Here is a 21175-nt window from a genome sequence, read left to right as displayed (position 1 = left end):
ATTAGATCTGCGCTTAGGATCTCTCCAGACCAATAGCACAGGGGGAGCATAGGTAATTGACAAGGATATAATCATGGACTGATTTTTTTTTAAAAAAATCATAAGGCACCTTTTATTTCGGTTACAAACATTTTCCTTCAATTCACCCAGAAAGTAATCTAAAGTAACTTAGGCTGGTCCTTTGTATCTTGAGTATGTCCTGCTGTGGTTAGGCTTGTCCTACCCATTTTGCCAAGTGGGGCCCTAGACTTCTACCCCATCAGAACCTACTGTAGATGATGAATATGGGCAGAGAAAACTCTACCCAGTTCCATGGCATGCTTGCTTGCATCTAATAAATAACATTGGCTTGAGTCACTATCAAAAAATAGTCACTGGTGATATCTTTAGCATCTGCCTTTCCCAAACCACCCATCCAAAAAGGAGACCATGGCAGACCCACAAGCAAACAATTGCTTTTACTGCAATACATTTTTAATCAGGCTTCTTTAGAATAATCCATTGGCAGGAACCAATCCAAACTCGATTCTTTGGCAGGTCTCCTTCAGATAATACTTGCTGCAGCTAGGAAATTTGATTTGATGTCTCTTCCTAAGGAGAAGAAATCCAAAGGTCACTCATACAACCCATATCATAGGATTGTTGTTGTGGAGAAAATAAAAGGAGGATCAATAATTAGGCATCTTTGGTGCCTTGAGTTATTGATAAAAATAATAAAGGCAATATGAAAATAAATAAATCAGGGCTAGAACTCACAGCATCCCAGATTCTAGCATGAGGCCTTAACACTACATCAAACGGGCTTCTCAGTTAGGATGTTGACTATGTCCAAATGGAACCTCATGGTCTGTAGAAAGAACCTTCCTTTTCCATCTCAAAGAAGACAGCCAAGGAAAAATCACACTCTACCAGAGGGAAATCTGGAATTTTAAGAACTAATCTTGAGAATTTGTTTCCTTGGTCATAGAATCATTGCTATGGTGAACATGGCTTATCCATTTTTATATTACATTGCCCCTATCTCCCCTAGGTTGCTTTCTCCTAAAACCAATCTACTAATCTTGGTTTTTTCCTAAGTGTTTTAACACTTTAGCGATGCTATTGAAAACCACCCACCAGTTTTATTTATTAAGAAAGTCTATGGAACTTATACAACATCTACAGACCTTCTTGGAAATAAGGAGGACGCTGAACACTGATTCATTATCTCTCAACAAGCTAGCTTCACCATTATTTTTAACTGTAAACACATTTAAAAAACAAAACTAAAACAAACTAAAGCCAGAAGAAACAGGGAAGCTTATGAGTTCTGTGGTCATCATATTGTCTAGAACAGACACAAACTCCTGTCCTTTCCTTTCAACTAGCATATGGGGAATTACATGTACTTTTTCTGTCTCCTGATTAGCAATCAGTATGTAAGATGCTCTATCTTGCTGTTTGCAATGACATCATTACAGTTTAGTATCTTTGAAACTCAATAGCATCCTAAGGCCAATTAGAGAGACTGTGGTGATGAGCCCTTTATGCAGAACGAGAGCAATTAAGCATCAGGACGCAAACATTAATATAATCAAAGGGAAATAATTTATTTATTCAGAAAATGTATACATAACAACCTATCTTAAACACAAGTAGTCCTTGACTTACGACCACAATTGAGAGCCCAAATTTTCTCTTGTTAAGCAAGACATTTGTTAAGTGAGTTTTGCTACATTTTACAACCTTTCATGCCTCCGTTGTTAAGTGAATTATGACAGTTGATAAGTTAGTGACCCAGATATTAAGTAAATCTGATTTCCCCATTGACTTTGCTTGTTATAAGATCACAATAAGTGATCACATGATCTTGGGGAAGAGCAACGGTCACAAATATGAACCAGTTGCCAAACATCTGCATTTTGATCGCGTGATCATGGGGATGCTGGAAAGGTCATAAGTCATCTTTGTTGCTGAAACTTTGAACGTTCACCAAACAAACTGTTGTAAGTCAAGGACTACCTGTACAGGTCATAACTCTGGACTGGGAACCATGCAGGTGGAGAGATTTTAGATAAAATTTTTTTTGAAGGTGGTAGAAAAGTCTGGGAAAGTAAGAAACTTAGCACAACTGAACTTTTATCAATCCATCCACCCTGACTATAGAAAACCCTTTCACCCATAAAATCGACCTAACTCACAGCTGGCATCTCCGGACTTGGTATTTCTTCGTCCTCAAAGTTGTCCTCGTCAACATCGGCATCTTCTGGCATGTCATCATCCATCGGCTCGTAGTCGGAGTCATCTTCCACTTGCAGGAAAGAATTGCAAGGCAGTACTAAAAATAACATCCACCACCACTGGGCCCCTTTGAAGAGCATCCCCTCCTGTCCCTTTAAGCACCCAAAAACGCTCTGGTCCACCAGCAAGAGACGCCTGAAAGCTGCTTGCCTAGCGGTGCACTTAAGGAGGTAGCTGGTAAACCTTCCTTTGTTCACTGTTAGCTCAGCCACCGTCCTCAGCACCAACAAGAGTTCTGTGACAGTTAAAATGAATCCATGGGGGGGGGGGGGGGGAAGCAGCAGAATGGAAGCCAGAGCAGCGTGTGATGTCACAAAGGCAGCTAAAGCTGGGGTTGTTGTTGTTTTTTTTAAATGCTGGGAGGAAAGCAGAGAATAACAGAATAATTGAGTTGGAAGGGACCTTGGAGGTCTTCTAGTCCAACCCCCTGCTGAAACAGGAGACCCAACACAGTTCATGGCTGCCCAGTCCCTTCTTAAAAGCCTCCAGTGATGGGGAACCCACAACTTCTGAAGGCAAGCTGTTCCGTTGGTTAATTGTTCTCACTTTTAGGAAATTTCCCCTTATTTCTAGGTTGCTTCTCTTCTTGATTAGTTTTGCCTTTCGGTGCTTTGGAGAATACTTTGACTGCCTCTTCTTTGCGGCAGCTCCTCAAATATTGGAACGCTGCTATCATGTCACCCCTGGTCCTTCCTTTCATTAGACTAGACATACCAAATTCCTGCAATCGCTCTGCATATGTTTTTAGCCTCCGGGCCCCTAATAAATGGTTGTCCAATCTCTTCTTAAAAACCTCTAGTTGGAGCATCTAAAACTTTTGGAGGCAAGTCAAAGCTTGTAGTTATTGGCCAAATAACTCTGACTGAATCAGGTTCGCTCTGCCTCAATATATTTCATTGGGTTCTGCTTCATAGGAGCAGTCTCAGGCTTTAGACACTGAAGCCCAAGAGTAAACCTGTAGAGAGGTATCAAGGTTCATGAACTTGAATTTCAAATTATTTATTTTGGATTCACATGTAAAGGGTTGTTCAGTCTGCCTTTCTAATCCACTCTTGGTTTCATTCCTCATAGCAAGACCTCTCAACACCGTAGTAGCTTCGATCATCCCTTTTATTCTGTTTTTAATACACGAACTGTCTTTACCTAGAAATATTTCTAGTTGACCAAATATTAAATAAATTTAATAAACATTAAATAAAGTACATTCATAGATAAAAATGCAAGAATTTTAGTCTTTTTTTTTCTTTTCTTTTTAAGGCACTTTTTAAATTGTCTTTTTTGTTGTGTGTCTTTTTCTTCTTTTGCTTTTTAAAACATTTTGGCATTTTGTATTTTAACCTCCTTTGAATAAACTAAAAATTTCAGATAAAAATGAAAGAGTATATTTTGCTTTATAGATAAGATCGTATAAAGATTCCTGACTTGTTCTTCTATACCAATGTGGAAAGGTGCTATTAATATGTTTTTTTTTTATTATTAGCCACTAAGAACAAAATCATGGAGATATCTAAAATGAGGATCAAAGTAAAGTTAGAAAAATTTACATATAAATTGAAACCAGTTGAAGATGAGAAAGGTTATTGATTTCTGTATGGTATGATATTATAAAGCACAAATGTGTGGGTATTATTTGCTTGTAAAATGTTAAATTATTTGATCCTCTTAAATATTACAGTTTGTGCAGCTGTTAACATTTAACAACTCCAAATCTGAGCGTGAAGTCATTTTCCTTAGCAAGAAAAGACATTAAGTTTCAATATCTTTTTGATTATTGGTTTAATTATTGAATAGAAAGTTTAAAAATGGTTCATAAAGTAGATAAAGAATAAAACATTGCACTTCCCTGAAGAAGGGAGGGGAAAAAAGCAACAGATGCTTGCAAGAAAGTAAGTTAAATGATGATTTTTCCCCCATATCCTAAAACCCAATTAGCTGAATAAATTAGACCACACAGGGGGTGTGTGTGTGTGTGTGTCTTTAACCATTCCTTTCATACTCATAAATTCAGCATGCCTGTATTTGTCTGTTGCAGTTAGGATGAAGAAACAGCTTACGAAGAGTTTTTAAGAAAAAAAAAACACCCCAAACTTTGGAAAAGATTAGACACCTCTTCTTCTCCTGTGCTTCAATTGATCATCTCTCCCTCACCAAAAACCTTTGATTTCTTTTTTTAAAAGAAAGCAAACATCTAGACTGTGATATTTTACAACCCAATTATCATTAATAACACATCATAGAATACATGCCAGTCTTTCTCAATTTGTGACTAGACCAAAACATCAACAATAACTTTCTTGGGATGATGGGATTAAGGGCTTGTTCCACTTGAGCGGCATTAGGTTGGAAAAGGTTGATATGTATGGTCTTTAAAAGCCATCATAGATTCATATATTAGTTATGTCAATCATACTTAGTTTTCCCATTCCATTCTTACATTGGTATCTGGAGGCTGAATGCAGCTCTTGCCAATGTTGCATTGAGCAATAATTCATTGACAACAAAAATTGCATGGACTAATCCAGCTGTCATGGTGTTTTAGCTACTGCTACATATACGCTCTGAAGATACAAAACGTATTCTACCCATATCTTGTATATTTTTACATGAAATAAGAAAATCTATCACTTCCTAGTTGTTATCTAGGTATACAGATTCATTCATCTACATCTCCTGGTAGTTTGACAAATAGATTTTTACATACAGACTCCAGGTCACATCTCCTGATCTAATTAGCTACTCACTACTTCCCAGTCTCTTCTCATACGTGCATTTAAGAGACATGGCTTCTACTTACAGATCAGGTGCTGCCCGTTGAGATATACTGGACCTGACCCCGATTTTAGGATAAAAGAAACTGGGGGAAGCAATTCAAAGCCATCAAGACACACCTGTTATATAAAAAACAGATAACGTGCTTCAGAATGCTGCTCTTATCATTCTCCTACAGTATACACTATATTGCCAAAAGTATTCGCTCACCCATCCAAATAATCAGAATCAGGTGTTCCAATCACTTCTATGGCCACAGGTGTATAAAATCAAGTACCTAGGCATACAGACTGTTTTTACACACATTTGTGAAAGAAGGGGTCGCTCTCAGGAGCTCAGTGAATTCCAGCGTGGAACTGGGATAGGATGCCACCTGTGCAACAAATCCAGTCGTGAAATTTCCTCGCTCCTAAATATTCCACAGTCAACTGTCAGCTGTATTATAAGAACGTGGAAGTGTTTGGGAACGACAGCAACTCAGCCACGAAGTGGTAGGCCACGTAAACTCGTCCAACATCAGTGTGTGACCTCACAAATGCGCTTCTGGAAGAATGGTCAAAAATTCCCATAAACACACTCCTGAACCTTGTGGACAGTCTTCCCAGAAGAGTTGAAGCTGTTATAGCAGCCAAGGGTGGACCGACGTCATATTGGACCCTATGGATTAGGAATGGGATGTCACTTACAGTAGGTTCATATGCGAGTAAAGGCAGGTGAGCGAATACTTTTGGCAATATAGTGTATGTAGGATGGTGATGAATATATTGTATGTATATTGATTATATTACATTGTTGTTTGTATGTACACTGGAGGCAAATTCCTTGTGTGTCCAATGTCACTTTGTCAATAAAGTGATCTGTTCTGCTGTCTCTTGTTCTGTTTTATCCTGTTCTATTTTCTATTTCATTCTATTTATGCCACATCATGTCATGCCACAGCATCTTTTCTGTTTTGCTCTTTGCTATTCTACTCTGTGCTATTCTATACTGCACTGCATACTACACTACACTACTCTACACTACTAGCTGGGACATGTCCAAATAACTTTTCATCAGGTGTTGCCTAGTGACTAGTCGATAGCTCCCTAATGCACTTTAAGATAGGTGTGCCTAGAAAACTACCTCTCCAAAGCATGTCCAAATTGTTGGCTAGGAAGACATCTGAACCATTTGTGAAGTATGCACAGATATAAATTAAATTAAAATAGCATAATACATTCATTCCCCTATGCATTACCATTGGCAAGACAGAATGTTTCAGCGATACAATGGGCACTAGCTGGGGGACACTGGCCATGTTTCTGGACTCAACAGCCACCACGTGAGTCTCATCATCAGCATCTTCCCCCAGGGACACCTAGGTGGTAAGAAAGAAAAAAACAGCCCTTTCTGAGCATTTACGTAGCAGCTTTTATAGACCTTCGTACAGGACTTGGACCGGTGCCTTCACAAACCTTCCTGAATGTCACTGTCTACCATATGTAGAACGGGGAGCATTTTGAAAAAGAGAAGCATTAGGGCATTGGGGGGGGAGGCCCACAAACATTGTTGGACTACATTTCCCATCATTTTTGGCAGTTGGCTATGTTGGCTGGGGAGGGTAGGAATTGGTATCTATGAAAATTGAGAAGGACATGCATTCCCCAACATTAGTTGGTGAAAAGTAATACTTTCCAGAAAAATATGAAGAACTCTGATTAAGAGGTTGCAACAATATTTGGAAAGTTACTATTGGAAATCTTGATGCTCTCCAAGTTTTGTTGTTTGCTTGCAGCCGTTTTATTGTCTGCACACAGGTAGTTCTCAACTTGCAACAGTTCATTTAGTGATCGTTCGAAGTTACGACCGCACTGAAAAAGTGACTTATGACCATTTCCCACACTTACGACCATTGCAGCATCCCCTCGGTCACGTGATTCACCTTCAGATGCTTGACAATTGACTTACATTTATGACGGTTGCAATGCCCCAGAGTCATGCGATCCCTTTTGCAACCTTCTGACAAGTAAGGATTCATTTAACAATCGCATTACTAATTTAAGAGCTGCAGTGATTCATTTAACAACTGTGGCAAGAAAAGCCATAAAATGGAGCAAAACTGACTTAACAAATTTCTCACTGAACAGCATAAATGTTGGACTTAATTGGGGTCATACGTTGAGGACTACCTGCATAAACTGGGGAAAAAACCCACGGTCACTAAATGTCTGGGTAGATTGTCAGTCATCCAAGTCCTAGCTGTCCCAAAAGCTGTCAAAAACTTTTATTTTTCCTTGAAGTCCTTTCTCTTCTCATCCAAGCAGCTTTTTCAGTTCTTTTCAAAAAGCACCTTTGGGACAACCAGGATCTGGATGACTGAGAATCTCCACAGACATTCAAGAAGCTTCACTGGTTTGGTTTTCACAAGGTGTTGGTTACTATCTTCAAAGTGCTCTATGGCATGGGACCTAGTTACCTGCGGGACCGCATCTCACCTCACACATCTCTATGACCTATCCGCTCTCACAGGGAGGGACTCCTCCATGTGCCATCCGCCAAGCAGTGCCAGCGGGTGACGCCTAGGAGTAGAGCCTTCTCCGTGATGGGCCCAACCCTCTGGAATGACCTCCCTCCCGATATTAGAACTACTAATGACCTCCGCTCCTTCTGACAGAAGCTCAAGACTCACCTGTTCCGACTAGCTGGCTTAGCCGATTGACAGTTCCATCTTCCACCTCCTGGCAAACATTTTATTGGGGAATTTTTTAAGGGAATTTTAATTGTATTTGTATTTTAACTAAGAATTGTACAGTATATTTTTTACCTCCTCCGTCTACGTCTACGTCTATGTCTATGTTCATGTCTATGTATTTGTATATGGTTTTAACATGACTGTACACCGCCCCGAGTCCTGCCTAGGAAAGGGTGCGGTCTAGAAATAAAAGATTATTATTATTATTATTATTATTATTATTATTATTATTATTGTTGTTGACAGGATGGTTGGGCAATGAAGATAATAGTTCTGACAGGTTGGGGGGAGGGGAGTTGGAAGGATCATATTTATTTGCAGTCATCTGGTCTTACTATACTTCTTGAGAGCTCTTCAGGCCACTTGGGGGTTTATCTGATCCCACACTAACCAGCACTGATGACATTAGCTAGATGGGTAATTGAAATGGCTGCTGGCAAACACCCAATCCCAGAGAGCACCAAGTTCAAGCCTGACCTACACAGATTCTCTTCAATTGAAACTTACCGTCCTCAAATATACCAAGTGTTCTAATAAGTCATCATCATCTTTCACTACGCATCTCCGGTTGGTGTCATTCAATTCACAACCTATACAGAGACATCATTAAACCATACTGAAAATAGAAAAGGATAACATGTACCGAAAGATACATTTACCTGGGCTAAGCTAAGAATGTATTTTGCATGTTTTCCTGAGGTTTTGTTTTGTTTTTTTACTCAAGCTGATGGATTCTCCCTCTCTTCCCCCTTCCCCAAAAATGAAGAGGGGAAAAAATTACAAAACCCTTCCTTTTGAGAGATGGAGTTTTGCTACCCATCTTAGTTAAGAGATGACTGTACAATCAGTAACTGTAAAATCTCTCTCCAATATTCTGCAAATATAGTTAGGATAATTCACGAAGGTAAGTGTTAAATAAGAAATGATATCAAATTATATTTGGGTCTGTGGAAATACCATCCCAAGGAAATATAAACTGAGGCCGGAAAGAGACACTTACAATAATAGAAAAGAAAGAGAGAAAAGAGGAGAACACGAAAGGAAGACGGGGGAAAGAAGAAAGAAGTAAGGAGAGGAGGATGGAAGGGAGAGGAAGAGAAGGAGAGAAGGTAGGAAGGGGAAGAGGAAGAGGAGGAGCGGGAGAAAGGCAAGGGAAGAAGGAAGGAGAAGGAGAGGAAGCAGGAAGAAAGTAGAGAAGGGAGGGAGAGAGAAAAGAGAGGGAAAATGAGGTGGTTTTACAACAGGAAGAGGGGATGGTAAATAAAGCAACGCAAATTGTATATTATAACCCATTAAATGAAATATTAAATGTATAAGAATTGTAAATGTGTAGAAGAATAACAACTATGTGATTGTATACTTAAAATGCTATGTAAGAGAATAAAAAATAAAAAGAAATTCTCAAAAAAAAAGTTGGCTACCAATAATCTCAATTAATTTTTAAAAAACTCCAAGCTTTAATAATAAAAGGATGTTCATTTTACTAGCCCCCAACACATCCTACCCCATAAGAGAGAGACATGATTTCCTTCAGCAGAAGATGAATTTGAGGAACGCGAGGACATCTTGTTTAGGCGACTCTGGAATACAAAGGGAAACAACCTCAAGGAAGAAGAGGAGAAGATCTGAAAATATCAGAATATGATAACGTCAAAACTCCAGGAGAATTTAAGGAAGTCCCAACATATCTGGTGGTAAGGTGACCAACTTTTTTACAATGAAAAGGAGGACAAAACACGTTCTATTGTCCAAAATGCTAAGGTGACCAACTTTTTTACAATGAAAAGGAGGACAAATAAATTGGAAAAAATATATCGTAAATAAAAGAAATATTTTATTCATTGCAACAATCATACACTAAAATATGATATATGCATAATAAAAACATTTGCAACATTTTATATTGTAATTATGCTTACATGCCTGTTAATTATTATTTAAATGAGTACTTTTCCATTGAATTAATATTTTTTGTCAATGTATCATCTTCTAACAATATATTGGAAATATCTGAACAAGAAATATCCTTCATATTGAATTTTACGGCAAGTGCTGCAGCTAGAGTATCAACATTCAATCTCGATTTCTCACTTGTCGAAAAATCATTGGCAATTGAAAAAAACTCTTTCAACTGCTGCATTAGTTCCAGGGCAGCACAACGTAAATTGAACAAGTATAAATAAATGTTCACATGGAATATGTTCATTTTTGAAATGGCTGAAAATATCCACCCATCTTTTATCAATTTCAACATGTTGATTTTCCCATTGTATTATTTTTTTCAGAATTTAAATATACATTCAGTCTTCTAATTTCTTCAAAGAGACAATTGTCGTCTATTTTAATGTCTAGCATTTCTTTAGATAAAAATTCAACACAAGATTCAATATCTGTTCAATATACTTGCGATGAGGTAAAAAAAACACCATTAAAAACTGTTTAATAAAATACGTCACATAACGCGCAACAGATTAGCCTTCAAATATCAAAAAGGAGGACATGTAGGAGGACACTTTTCAAGGGAGGACAGAACTTACAAAAGAAGGACTGTCCTCCCTAAAGGAGGACGGTTGGTCACCTTACTGGTGGGAAACAGGTTGAATAATGCTACCAACCTTTGGCACTATTCATTCCTCAAGCTCTTTGGGGTAAATAACAGCATATACAGAGGTTGAAGACTTTGATTGAAGTGCCTCTTCAAAATGCTTTGATGTTTGAGAAAAGTAGGTCTCAGGTTTGCTCCAAAGCCCTACTCACCAAAGTGGCATTGAGATAGACCAGGGGTGTCCAAACTTGGGAACTTTAAGACATGTGGACTTCAACTCCCAGAATTCCCCAGCCAGCATGGCTGGGGAATTCTGGGAGTTGAAGTCCACATGTCTTAAAGTTCCCAAGTTTGGACACCCCTGAGATAGACTGACCCTCACCCGAAGCACCCAGAAGAGAGAGGGCCTCATCAAAGCAACATCGCTTTGCATATCTGTAGCACGTATTTCCAATGTATTATGCAGATTCATTCCATGTCCAGGGCTGCTTATTCTTCTTGCAGAATAATAGCTGCATTATCATATCGGCTTCGCACACTGCACTCAAAAACATTATCAGATGTAAATTCTAGTCCACTTACAGTGGGGACTGAGCCCCCTGGTGGTCCATTAATGCCATTGCCAACTTCTATTTGCAAACAGCTTATGTTGTTCAAAAGTGGACTTTCCTAGGATAGTTTCTGTAGCTGCGAGAGAGAATGCCCGGCTCACCGTCTTCCCCTTGGGGGTGGATGGCATGGCTCTGTAAAAGGATTATTATGCAGAATTGACTTGGCAGAAGATATGCCAGCAAGGGAAAGCCGGTGAGCGTTTTTGCAATTTACTTTTTGGTTTGGTTTTGTGGTGTGAAATTGAGCGCTGATTCTCCCTGTTACCGCCTAATAGCTACCCAATGATTCTTGGCCAGCAAGTAGCAAGCTGTAATTGCAAATCTGCAGCACTGGCTGAGAGCTGGCAATTAAAGACCCGGTATGCAGTGGCTTCATTTCTTTTGTGAAATTGGAGAGGTTGGGTGAAGGAAAGTGATCTGAGGGCAATGAGCCATGTTTCATTTAACCTGGCTCATAAATAAGCCACTCATAGGTGCATTATCATATTGGATTAAAGCAGAAACCGTTCTCTGCTACCACAATGAATGGATTCAAATGGTTTCTAAGCCAGAATCAGAAAACCACGTTATATCAGTATGAATTCAGTCTTTGACTCTACCACTTTGAACTTAGATGTTTGCTTACTTCCTTGCTAATTTATAAGCGGACCTTACATACCAGAGGAATATAGAAACTAAATACTTGCATTTGCTACCTTAAAAGTAGCGTATACCTTAAAAGCCTATTGTAAGGATCACAACTGTTTACAGTTGATTAGTAGCTGCATTCAGACAAAACGCAGACCATCTCCCGTTTTAACTTTGGTTAAAGAAGACAAAGTTGTGCAGAACCAATCCAGTTCATCTATTTAATCTATATAAATATAAGTATATATTTAAATATAAATCTATATAAATAAATATATATTAATCTATATAAATATAAGTATATATTTATATATATAAATATATATAAGTTCATCTATATAAGATGATTAGGGGACTGGAGACTAAAACCTATGAAGAACGGTTGCAGGAACTGGGTATGTTTAGCTTAAGAGAAAGAAGGACTAGGGGAGACATGATAGCAGTGCTCCAATATCTCAGCGGTTGCCACAAAGAAGAGGGAGTCAAGCTATTCTCCAAGGCACCTGAGGACAGAACAAGAAGCAATGGGTGGAAACTAATCAAGGAGAGAAGCAACTTAGAACTGAGGAGAAATTTCCTGACAGTGAGAAGAATTAATCAGTGGAACAGAAGTTGCCTCCAGAAGTTGTGAATGCCCCCAACACTGGAAGTCTTTAAGAAGATGTTGGATAGCCATTTGTCTGGAACAGTATAGGGTTTCCTGCCTAGGCAGGGGGTTGGACTAGAAGACCTCCAAGGTCCCTTCCAACTCTACTATTGTATTGTATTGTATTGTATTTAAGAATTGGTTTGTTACCTATTCATACTACAAGAAGTCTTCAACCTATGACCATGATTGAGCCCAAAATGTATGTTGTTAAGTGAGAAATTTGTTGTTTTGTCCCATTTTATGACTTTTCTGGCCACTTTTGTTAAGTGAATCCCTGCAGTTCTTAAATGAATAACACAGTCATTAAGTGAACCTGGTTTTCCCAGTTGACTTTGCTGGTCAGAAGGTCACCAAAGGGGATCAGATAACTCGTGACACTGCAACCATTATAAATGAGAGTGGATTGTCAAGCATCCGAATGTAAAACCTGAGGATGCTACAATGGTCATAAGTGTGAAAAATACTTTTTTCAGTGCCATTGTAACTTTGAATGGTCAAAATATGAACTGTTGTAAGTCAAGCACGACCTGTATGCTGTTAAGCATGGTACTAAATTCACCCATTTTGTGGGTTCTCAAAATACATTGAACTATGAATCAAATAACCGAGTACTTAGCACATGCTAAGACACACAATCACACACTGAAACAAAATTAGCACTAATCTAGCGCAACATATTGTCCAAATGCTGCCTACTGGATCCTCATTTGATCTACCAAAGCATATTATGTGACTCCGGTGCTGGGTTGATTCAGTAATTAACTAATCAAATAATCCAATACAATGCATTGCAAGGCTATAGTCAGTGAGTAGTAATGCCAAGAATAGGAGTGTCTTAAAGTGCCTAGACATATACTTAATATTCGAACAACCAATATGCCACTACCATATTTTGACATAGAGAGGGTATCATAGTTACTGGCAATAAAGTTTTCACCTTATTTTTTTTAGTAGCACTCAGATTTCACAGCACGTTATTGTCTAAACCGCTTTTCAAGGGAGGAGGGAAAAAAAAACTTTTTAAAGAAGACTGCAGCAAAAGTGCAAACAACTCTCTGTATTTTGCATGACAACCCACAACTAAAGCTTAATGTATTCAACTCCTCTAGAGTCACGCCACACAGTGAACTATGAACTGTGAAAAAACTGGGTTTGTCCAACATAAACCAATTGGAAATGTTCAATATGGGTTCAGTATGTCATATGAATACAGCTGAGGCCAAGCAAAATACTACAGAAAGTTATTTAAGGTCCAGGGTAGGTAGTGCAGAAAAATAAGACATTTGTAAACCTAAACAAGCATAGGTTTAGGATGCTAATGGCATGTATACTCTCACTCTTAACATATACAGCCCATGAATTGCTAAACAATTGCTAAACACAAATATAACCATAGTTCTTCACCAAATTGTGCATTGAATATATATCCCTAGTATTATCTCATAGAATAACTTCTTTGGAAGGGATAGATGCACAACACAAACCAAGCTACAACAAAGATGCACCCAGTATTTTAGAAAACCACACACTTAGCAATAGATCAGCCATAGCAAGCTACTTACAGAATTAATAGAGCATTAAAAACTTGGAAAGTTTTGTGTAAAACTGCTTTTATGCTCCACCTTTTATCCATTCTAAGATGTGGAGCCACACCCCATGTATTATGGGCCTGTAGCTTTAAATCCCCCCCCCCAGTTGTGTAACTTTACTTTCTGCTTTTTACACAGAATCAGTAGCATGAATGAAACTGTCTGATTAAAATTTGCTTGGTTTACAAGTTAATCTCTGTTTGCCAGCCTTTGGCCCGATTGGTGCCAGGATGAGCTTCATTTGCTTGCTATTTCAGGCAAGTTTCTATGTGCTGAGCTGGAAAGCTCTGATTTCCCAGGTGCTATTAAACTGCCGTTCCCAGGAGCCTCAACCACCTGAGTGACTTTGTGCCAACCATTTTTTTTCACCCCTAGAAAGAAGGTAATGGCAAACTAGTTCTGAAAAACCTTTCAAGAAAACTAGATGGAATTGTTCAGGCAGTCTCCAGAAACTGAACCCAATTGAATGGAAAGGGGAAAAAAATACTAGTGGCTCTCTGATTATTAATGAACTACAATTCCCAACAACTCTCACTATAGTTCATTCTGGCTGGGGTGCTGAGAATTATAGTTCAACAGCAGTTGCAAGGTCAAGGGTTATTAAAAAGCAAATGTCCCACCACTCTTCACATTCTTGGGTTTGCAGAAGGAGCACACAATAACTTTATTTCTGGTAACTATGATAACCAATTTCGTTGTATTTAAGTACAATGGCAATAAAGATTATACATACCCCTTCTATGTCAAAATATGGTAATGGCATATTAATATGTAGTGTTAATAGTACATTAATTAATATTAGTAATAATAGCAATATGAATTTTACTGATTGCTAATTACTAATTTTACTAATAATAATTAATAGTAGTATTAATAGTAAAATAGTAAGTATATGTCTAGGCACTTTCTTCCAGTAACATGAATGACAAACTCGGTCCAGCAGGGGGCAGCAGGAGACAACTTGTAATTTAGTCTTCAAGCTAGAGCAATTTTTCCAATTAAAGTAAAACGAATAGAGCAAATCTTTGTTTTTATGCTTGGGACAAAACGAAAAGAAACCAGTTCTGATCTTATAAATGAGGCAGAAATAGAAAAAAATGTGTTCCAATTACAGAATTTAATGCTGACAAGAAATTAATTCGCTTTGTCAGATGTGGGCAACCAACTGAAGCTTTGAATGTCAGCAGTAAATCTAGCTTGTCAGATTTCATCAGCACTTAAGAAAAGGGTATAATCATTTGAAGGGCTGCATGTCATGGATTGTCCATGTTGTTACATTGTCCATTTTGTCCATGATGCTACCAAAAGTCTTTGCCCTACTACGCTTGCTTTTAAAGTGCTTCAGGAGTTTCCTTTGGCTACGAAGTTTGCAAACGTCTGAAGATGCAGCCCTATACATTGGTCTGCTGAGATTCTCAGCCATCCAGATCATGGTTGTCTCAAAGGTGTTTTTTTCAAAAGGTAATTGGATTTTCTTGGTTTTTCCTTGAAGACGTGTTGTTTCTCCTCCAAGAAGCTTCTTCAGTCCACCCAGCCTTCAGTGCCTCCTTTGAAAACAAAGACAAAACAGGTGAAAAAAATATATGACCTGTTCTGTCCACTATTGGAGACTGCCACAGTCCTCAATTTGCTGCCCAACCCAGTTCCATGTAATGAAAAGGGAAGGAGCTGGAATATAGCTGGTAGTTCTCCATTTGTACTGCTCATCTCTACAACTTTCATAAGCATAATCATATCTGAGCTATTTTGGTCTTATTACACAATAGCGTTCTCTAATTCACGGGTATCAAACTTATCGCGTCACGTTGCCGTCATGTGATGTTTTGTGACATTTTCCCCCTTTGCGGAGCTGCGGTGGGCGTGGTCTGTGCGGGACACATCCCACCCGCAGGCTGCCAGTTTAGCACCCTTGCTCTAGTTAAATGCCTTCTGGACATTTTGGATTACATTCCATGTTGGCTAGAGATGCGTCATGGTGGATAAATAAACCAGGACCATTTGCAAGGCTGCACCTGCATTTTTGTAAAAAAAAAAATGGCTTAATCCATAACATTAAGGTGACCAACTTTTTTACAATGAAAAGGAGGACAAATAAATTGGGGAAAAAATATCGTAAATAAAAGAAATATTTTATTCATTGCAACAATAATACACTAAAATATGATATATGCATAATAAAAACATTTGTAACATTTTATATTGTAATTATGCTTACATGCCTGTTAATTATTATTTAAATGAGTACTTTTCCATTGAATTAATATTTTTTGTCAATGTATCATCTTCTAACAATATATTGGAAATATCTGAACAAGAAATATCCTTCATATTGAATTTTACGGCAAGTGCTGCAGCTAGAGTATCAACATTCAATCTCAATCTCAGTCTACTGCGTGTGTATGTGCCGTGTCGTGTTTCGGTAAGAAGTAAACAAAGCCACTTGCACGCGACGCTCTCTCTCAAGGTCTCCCATGCGGAGCGCATGCGTCTCACAATCGCATCTTATACCGCACTATACCGAGCATGGACGAATTGTCATGTCAAATACAAATACGTCACATAACGCGCAACAGATTAGTCTTCAAATATCGAAAAGGAGGACATGTAGGACACTTTTCGAGGGAGGACAAAACTTACAAAAGAAGGACTGTCCTCCCTAAAGGAGGGCGGTTGGTCACCTTAATAACATGGTTTAGTTGGTTTTGGCTTAGTGTTTTATCTGAGACCACGAATGGTGCTCCATAACTAAAAGCTTATGCCCAAGCATATTGTGTGAACTCAGCCACGATGATGTCAAAGTTGTACAAGTTTTGGGCAATGAATAAAACAAGCCAACATCTGGGTTTTATACTTGCTAAGACCTCATTAACCACAGTTGGCTGAGTTTAAAAAACCAAAGGCAACTTCATACCATCCAAATAATGGCTTGCTATAAATCAAAGAGTTTGAACCTACTTCTGAAATTCTATTTTCAGAGTTTGACATCACTGAACCTTGGTTGAGACCAATGTCTTCAACAGGTAGAATATTGCCAATGAACCAGCCTCAAGGCAATGAAATTTTCACCCATTGGATCATCACGATGGGCACTTATTAAATCAGGGGGGAACAAGGGGGGCTACCTAAGATATACACAGAATATCCTGGGTAATTGTTTCCCAGATGTATAAACATATGAACATTTAAAAATGGAGAAGGAAGGAAATGGGGGGAAAGGATGGGGAGCTCTACTTTGGCTGGCTTCAAAGTTCTGGCTTTTGAGGTGGATAATCCATACCGGAAACAGAAGTGTTGTCTGGAGGATTTGTGGCATCTTCACTTGGCAAAGACTGTATTTGACACCTTCTGCACTTAGGAGCATGTGTGTGCAAACCATTGTTTAAAGGAGAATATTTGTACTTCAAATGAGGGGTACCTGGTGCTTTCTGAGCTTGATGGCTTTCTCGCAAGAAAGCCACCAAGCTCAGAGTGCACAAAGGATCTTTCAACCTATTTCAATGAAGTAGCACTGTTGGTTGGCCAGCAATGCATTGTCCGTTGAACAACAGGCAAGCGAATATCCCAGTGGCATGAACCTGCAGACGTTTGTGGGGATCTAAATCCAACTACTAATGATGAGAGATCAATTTAAAAAACTTCAAGGTGCACTACATGAGTTGAATTTCTGCCAGACATATATGGTGAAGCAGCAATTTGCCATATTCTTTTGTGCCTGTGTTTGATTTCAGGAAGGGAAGAACTCTTACAAGAAGAGAGATGCTTCTGGATTCTTGTTAAGCCATATCAAAGGCAATCTTGAAAAAAAACATTCCCCTTTTTTATTACCACCAAAGTAGAAAAAGAAGGAGAGGTGTAGCCTCAGGTTTCAGACTTCATCATCCTGGTTAAATATCTAGCGTCTCCAGGTAGGAGTAGAAAAGGAAATCTGCATGGAATCCTGGAACAAACCTCCTCACTTGAATTTCCCATCATACGTACCTTGATGTTGACCCCTTGACTAGAGCCAGCGATGAACAAATGGCTCCTCATCTCTGCCTCATTTATATCCCTCCTCTCACAGAGATGCAACTGTTCTCAAGAATGTCCTCAACCATTTTTAACCCTCTTAAATCCTGTAGCTAGTTGAACCGAAGAAGCTTCTTGGATGAGAAGTGAAACATTTTCAAAGAAAAAAAAAACCCCAAGGAATTCCAGTTGCCTTTTGGAAAAAGCTACTTTGAGATAATTTGAGGATGCCAATCCTATTTTGCTGTGCTTGATTCCAAGAAAATATTAAAGAGTGTGCATTCTGAAATGCCTGAATCAATTTCATACTTGTCAAGCATCTAATCGTGTAGTGGTTTACTGTTGACTACTAACAAAGGGCTTATACACTTCAGTGACAGATCCACCTTAAAGTCTGGCAGGGACTCTGAATGCACAGGAGAGGGCAGGGATAGGTTACCGGAAGACTTCTAAGAACTGGTAACTAGCACAGGATTGGCATATTATAAACAGTAAGCACTGAAAATTGAGGAAATTCAAAATACTGTAATACTTCTGCCCCGCCCTCCCTCTATCAACACATCCACCTCTGTGATATCTATCTTGTTCAATTCTTCTAAAGTGACGGCAGTAGATCCCAACTGGAAACAGGAAAAAGAGCTGAAGTGGGACTAAAAGTTGCTGCTTCTTTTTTTTTCCCCTTCGGAAGAACCAGAGATGTTCAGAATAATGTGAAATCAGTGAGTATTATCTGAGAAACCAAACAGGCTTTAGCCAAAAATTAGGAGGCGAGTCCACCACAGCAGAGATCTGGTTGCTCTGAAAGGAAAGGAGAAATAATGAAATAATTTGTATGTAGGGTGGGAAAAAATTGCCATTGACTAACCATTTTATCAAGGGCTGAAAGGCCTCAAACACACCAATTTAGTCCCCCAGCGATAAACAATCCCAAGATTAAATTTCATGAAGGCAAACATGCACACAGGTCAGGAATCAATCAGAAAGTGTGCAAAACTGGTTCTTCCGAACTTCTTGGGAGATGACGGAAACAAAGTGGAGACTTGTTTTCTCCCTTTCACAAGCGAGTGAATCAAGCCAAAAACAGCAATTGAAGAAGCGACCCACACTTGACTTAAACTTATTCTGGCTAAATGTTGACATACCTGTGGAGACATAGAAACGGGCAGCCAACAAAGGAAGGAGAAATCCAACCTCCAAAGGCTCATGCCAAAACAGCACAAGTCAACAGAAGCCTCCGCCACAAAGTGGGGAAGTGCACTGTAGTTCTAGACACAAGAGAAGGCTACTTCTTAAAACAGGACACTCAGGTGAATCCAACAAGTGGAATCTGAGCCTTTTATTTATTCATTAAGGACCAATAAAGGCTAAATATCCAGGAAGGGCCTATTACTTTCTATTCCAAACTCTGCACCTGCAGTTACAAAAGGGAAAAGAAGAACAGTTAATCCAGCCTCAATCTCTCCCCAGCCTTTATTTGCTTATTCTCATTTATATTCTGTCGTTCGATTAAACATTGTTATTATTTAAGATTAATAAAAAAGTAAGCCAGTTTGGGTAGTGGTTAAGGCATCAGCCTAGAAACCAGCAGTCAGAGTTCTACTTCTGCCTTAGGCACGAAGACAGCTGGGTGACCTTGGAACGGGCCTTCTCTCTCAGCTGTAGGAAGAAGGTAACTGCTGCTAAAATCTTGCCTAGGAAACCGCAGGGAATAATCCAGGCAGCTCTAGGAGTCAACACTGATTCGAAGGCATTCACACATGCACACATACACACATTTGAACCAGGGGTGGGTTCCTACATGAACCGGTTCACTCTCTTGCATGTTTTGCACTTGCGATGGTTGCTTTGCTCGCTCGTGCACCGGCCACGCGTTGCTTGTGCATGCGCAGTTCGCTGTTAGCAGTTGTGCACATGCACGAAGGCCGTTAAAAGCTAATAAACAAGATGGCAACAATGGCAACGGAGACCAGGGAACCGGTTCAGGGGCGTGGCCAGCCTGGGTCGCTGCCGGTTCTGATTACCATTACCGGTTGAGCCAAACCAGGAGCAACCCACCTCTGATTTGAACTAAAACTGAAAAGCAAAACAAAAAGCGAAACATTCAATATATCATAAAGATGTCTTAAAAACTCCTTAGAGTAGCAGCAGCAGCAGCAACAAAGAACTGGCTACAGAGGATTGCCTTGGCTATTTTCAGAAAATTAAAACAAAAAATCTACTCACTAGATAGTCAGAAGTGGCAAGGAAGTAGATACAGATGAGTGAGTGAAAGTGACATATGTGAATCCTCTGCTTCTTTTCCGAACCTAACACAGAAAGTGGGCTGTGAGATAAAGATATCAGACTCCAGAATGCTGTGTAAAATAAAGCTTTTGGATTTAGGAGGACAGTAGAACCTGGCTTTTTAAGGAAGCTTTGGGAAGGCATCTGTTATATATTGGGAGGCTCAATTCTGTGTTATGTTTGCATTTGCATTTGTCTCTGCTCTGTCTGCCTGCCTGCCTGCCTGCCTGCCTGCCTGCCTGCCTGCCTGCCTCTCTATCTATCTATCTATCTATCTATCTATCTATCTATCTATCTATCTATCTATCTATCTATCATCTATCTATCTATCTATCATCTATCTATCTATCTATCTATCTATCTATCTATCTATCTATCTATCTATCATCTATCTATCATCTATCATCTATCTATCTATCTATCTATCATCTATCTATCTATCTATCTATCTATCTATCTATCTCTTTCTCTATCATCTCTTTACCATCTCTTTATTCCTGTTAAAAAAAAGGAATGTGAACTGTTCAAAGCGCCCCCCCCCCTTCTCCGGAAAGTCTAATAAATAAATTTTAAAAGAAACAAATTTATTTCTCTTCTGCCAGTTCCTTGTAAGCTAGGGAGACAATCAGAGCAGTAATTTTTCTGTGCTTGTTAAGAAATCTTATTTAATCCTTTCTCTCTTGCATGTTTTCTAGTTGGAAAAGCTCCTTCCTGGCTCCCTTCCCACCGTTAAAAAAGAAAAAGAAATTATGGGATACTTTTTTTTCTGAGCAGAGACAGGCAGTTGGAGAGGACAGAACTTTCTGTGGAACCAATGCTAGAAAGGGAAGCAATTAAGCAATCCTCTCTACTTTCCTCTCTCCTCAGGTTATTTTTTTTTCCATCTGGGCAGGCAGGTTTGCCAAGCATGAGTGTTGAGACTTAGTAAATCAATTAGTAAAATTCCTAAGAGAAGGGACACTTTGAGGGATTGCCTTTGGAAAGACAAATAATGGCAAAGCCAGGTAATTCCTCTTGGAAGCGCATTTCACGATTCTGGGTCTATGTGAGAGAAGATTTGGCTTCTTGAGGAAATGTATTTAGGTT

General features: G+C 39.1%; 1 protein-coding gene across 3 annotated transcripts; it reads right to left on the bottom strand.

The window, feature by feature from the left end:
• Nucleotides 1-82: 82 nt before the first annotated feature.
• On the bottom strand, nt 83-17845 carry LOC309395941 (nucleoplasmin-like). Of its 3 annotated transcripts, none has more exons than XM_081960641.1 (7): nt 17780-17845; nt 9285-9360; nt 8288-8370; nt 6287-6406; nt 5075-5168; nt 2181-2290; nt 83-591 (listed from the first exon to the last, which is right to left on the bottom strand). In XM_081960641.1, exons 1-7 carry the CDS (start codon nt 17828-17830, stop codon nt 565-567), a joined length of 561 nt encoding a protein of 186 aa, XP_081816767.1. In that variant the 5' UTR covers nt 17831-17845; the 3' UTR covers nt 83-564. The 3 variants fall into 3 exon arrangements, with proteins under 3 accessions (XP_081816767.1, XP_081816768.1, XP_081816769.1); XM_081960642.1 differs by lacking the exon at nt 17780-17845 and adding an exon at nt 13775-13895; XM_081960643.1 differs by lacking the exon at nt 17780-17845 and adding an exon at nt 11650-11724.
• Between the last annotated feature and the right edge of the window lie 3330 nt (nt 17846-21175).

The sequence above is a fragment of the Natrix helvetica genome, assembly GCF_964273705.1.
Source record: "Natrix helvetica genome assembly, chromosome: 8".
Taxonomy (NCBI): domain Eukaryota; kingdom Metazoa; phylum Chordata; class Lepidosauria; order Squamata; family Natricidae; genus Natrix; species Natrix helvetica.
Note: the sequence above shows the minus strand (reverse complement) of the source record. Positions and strands in the feature narration are given on the sequence as shown.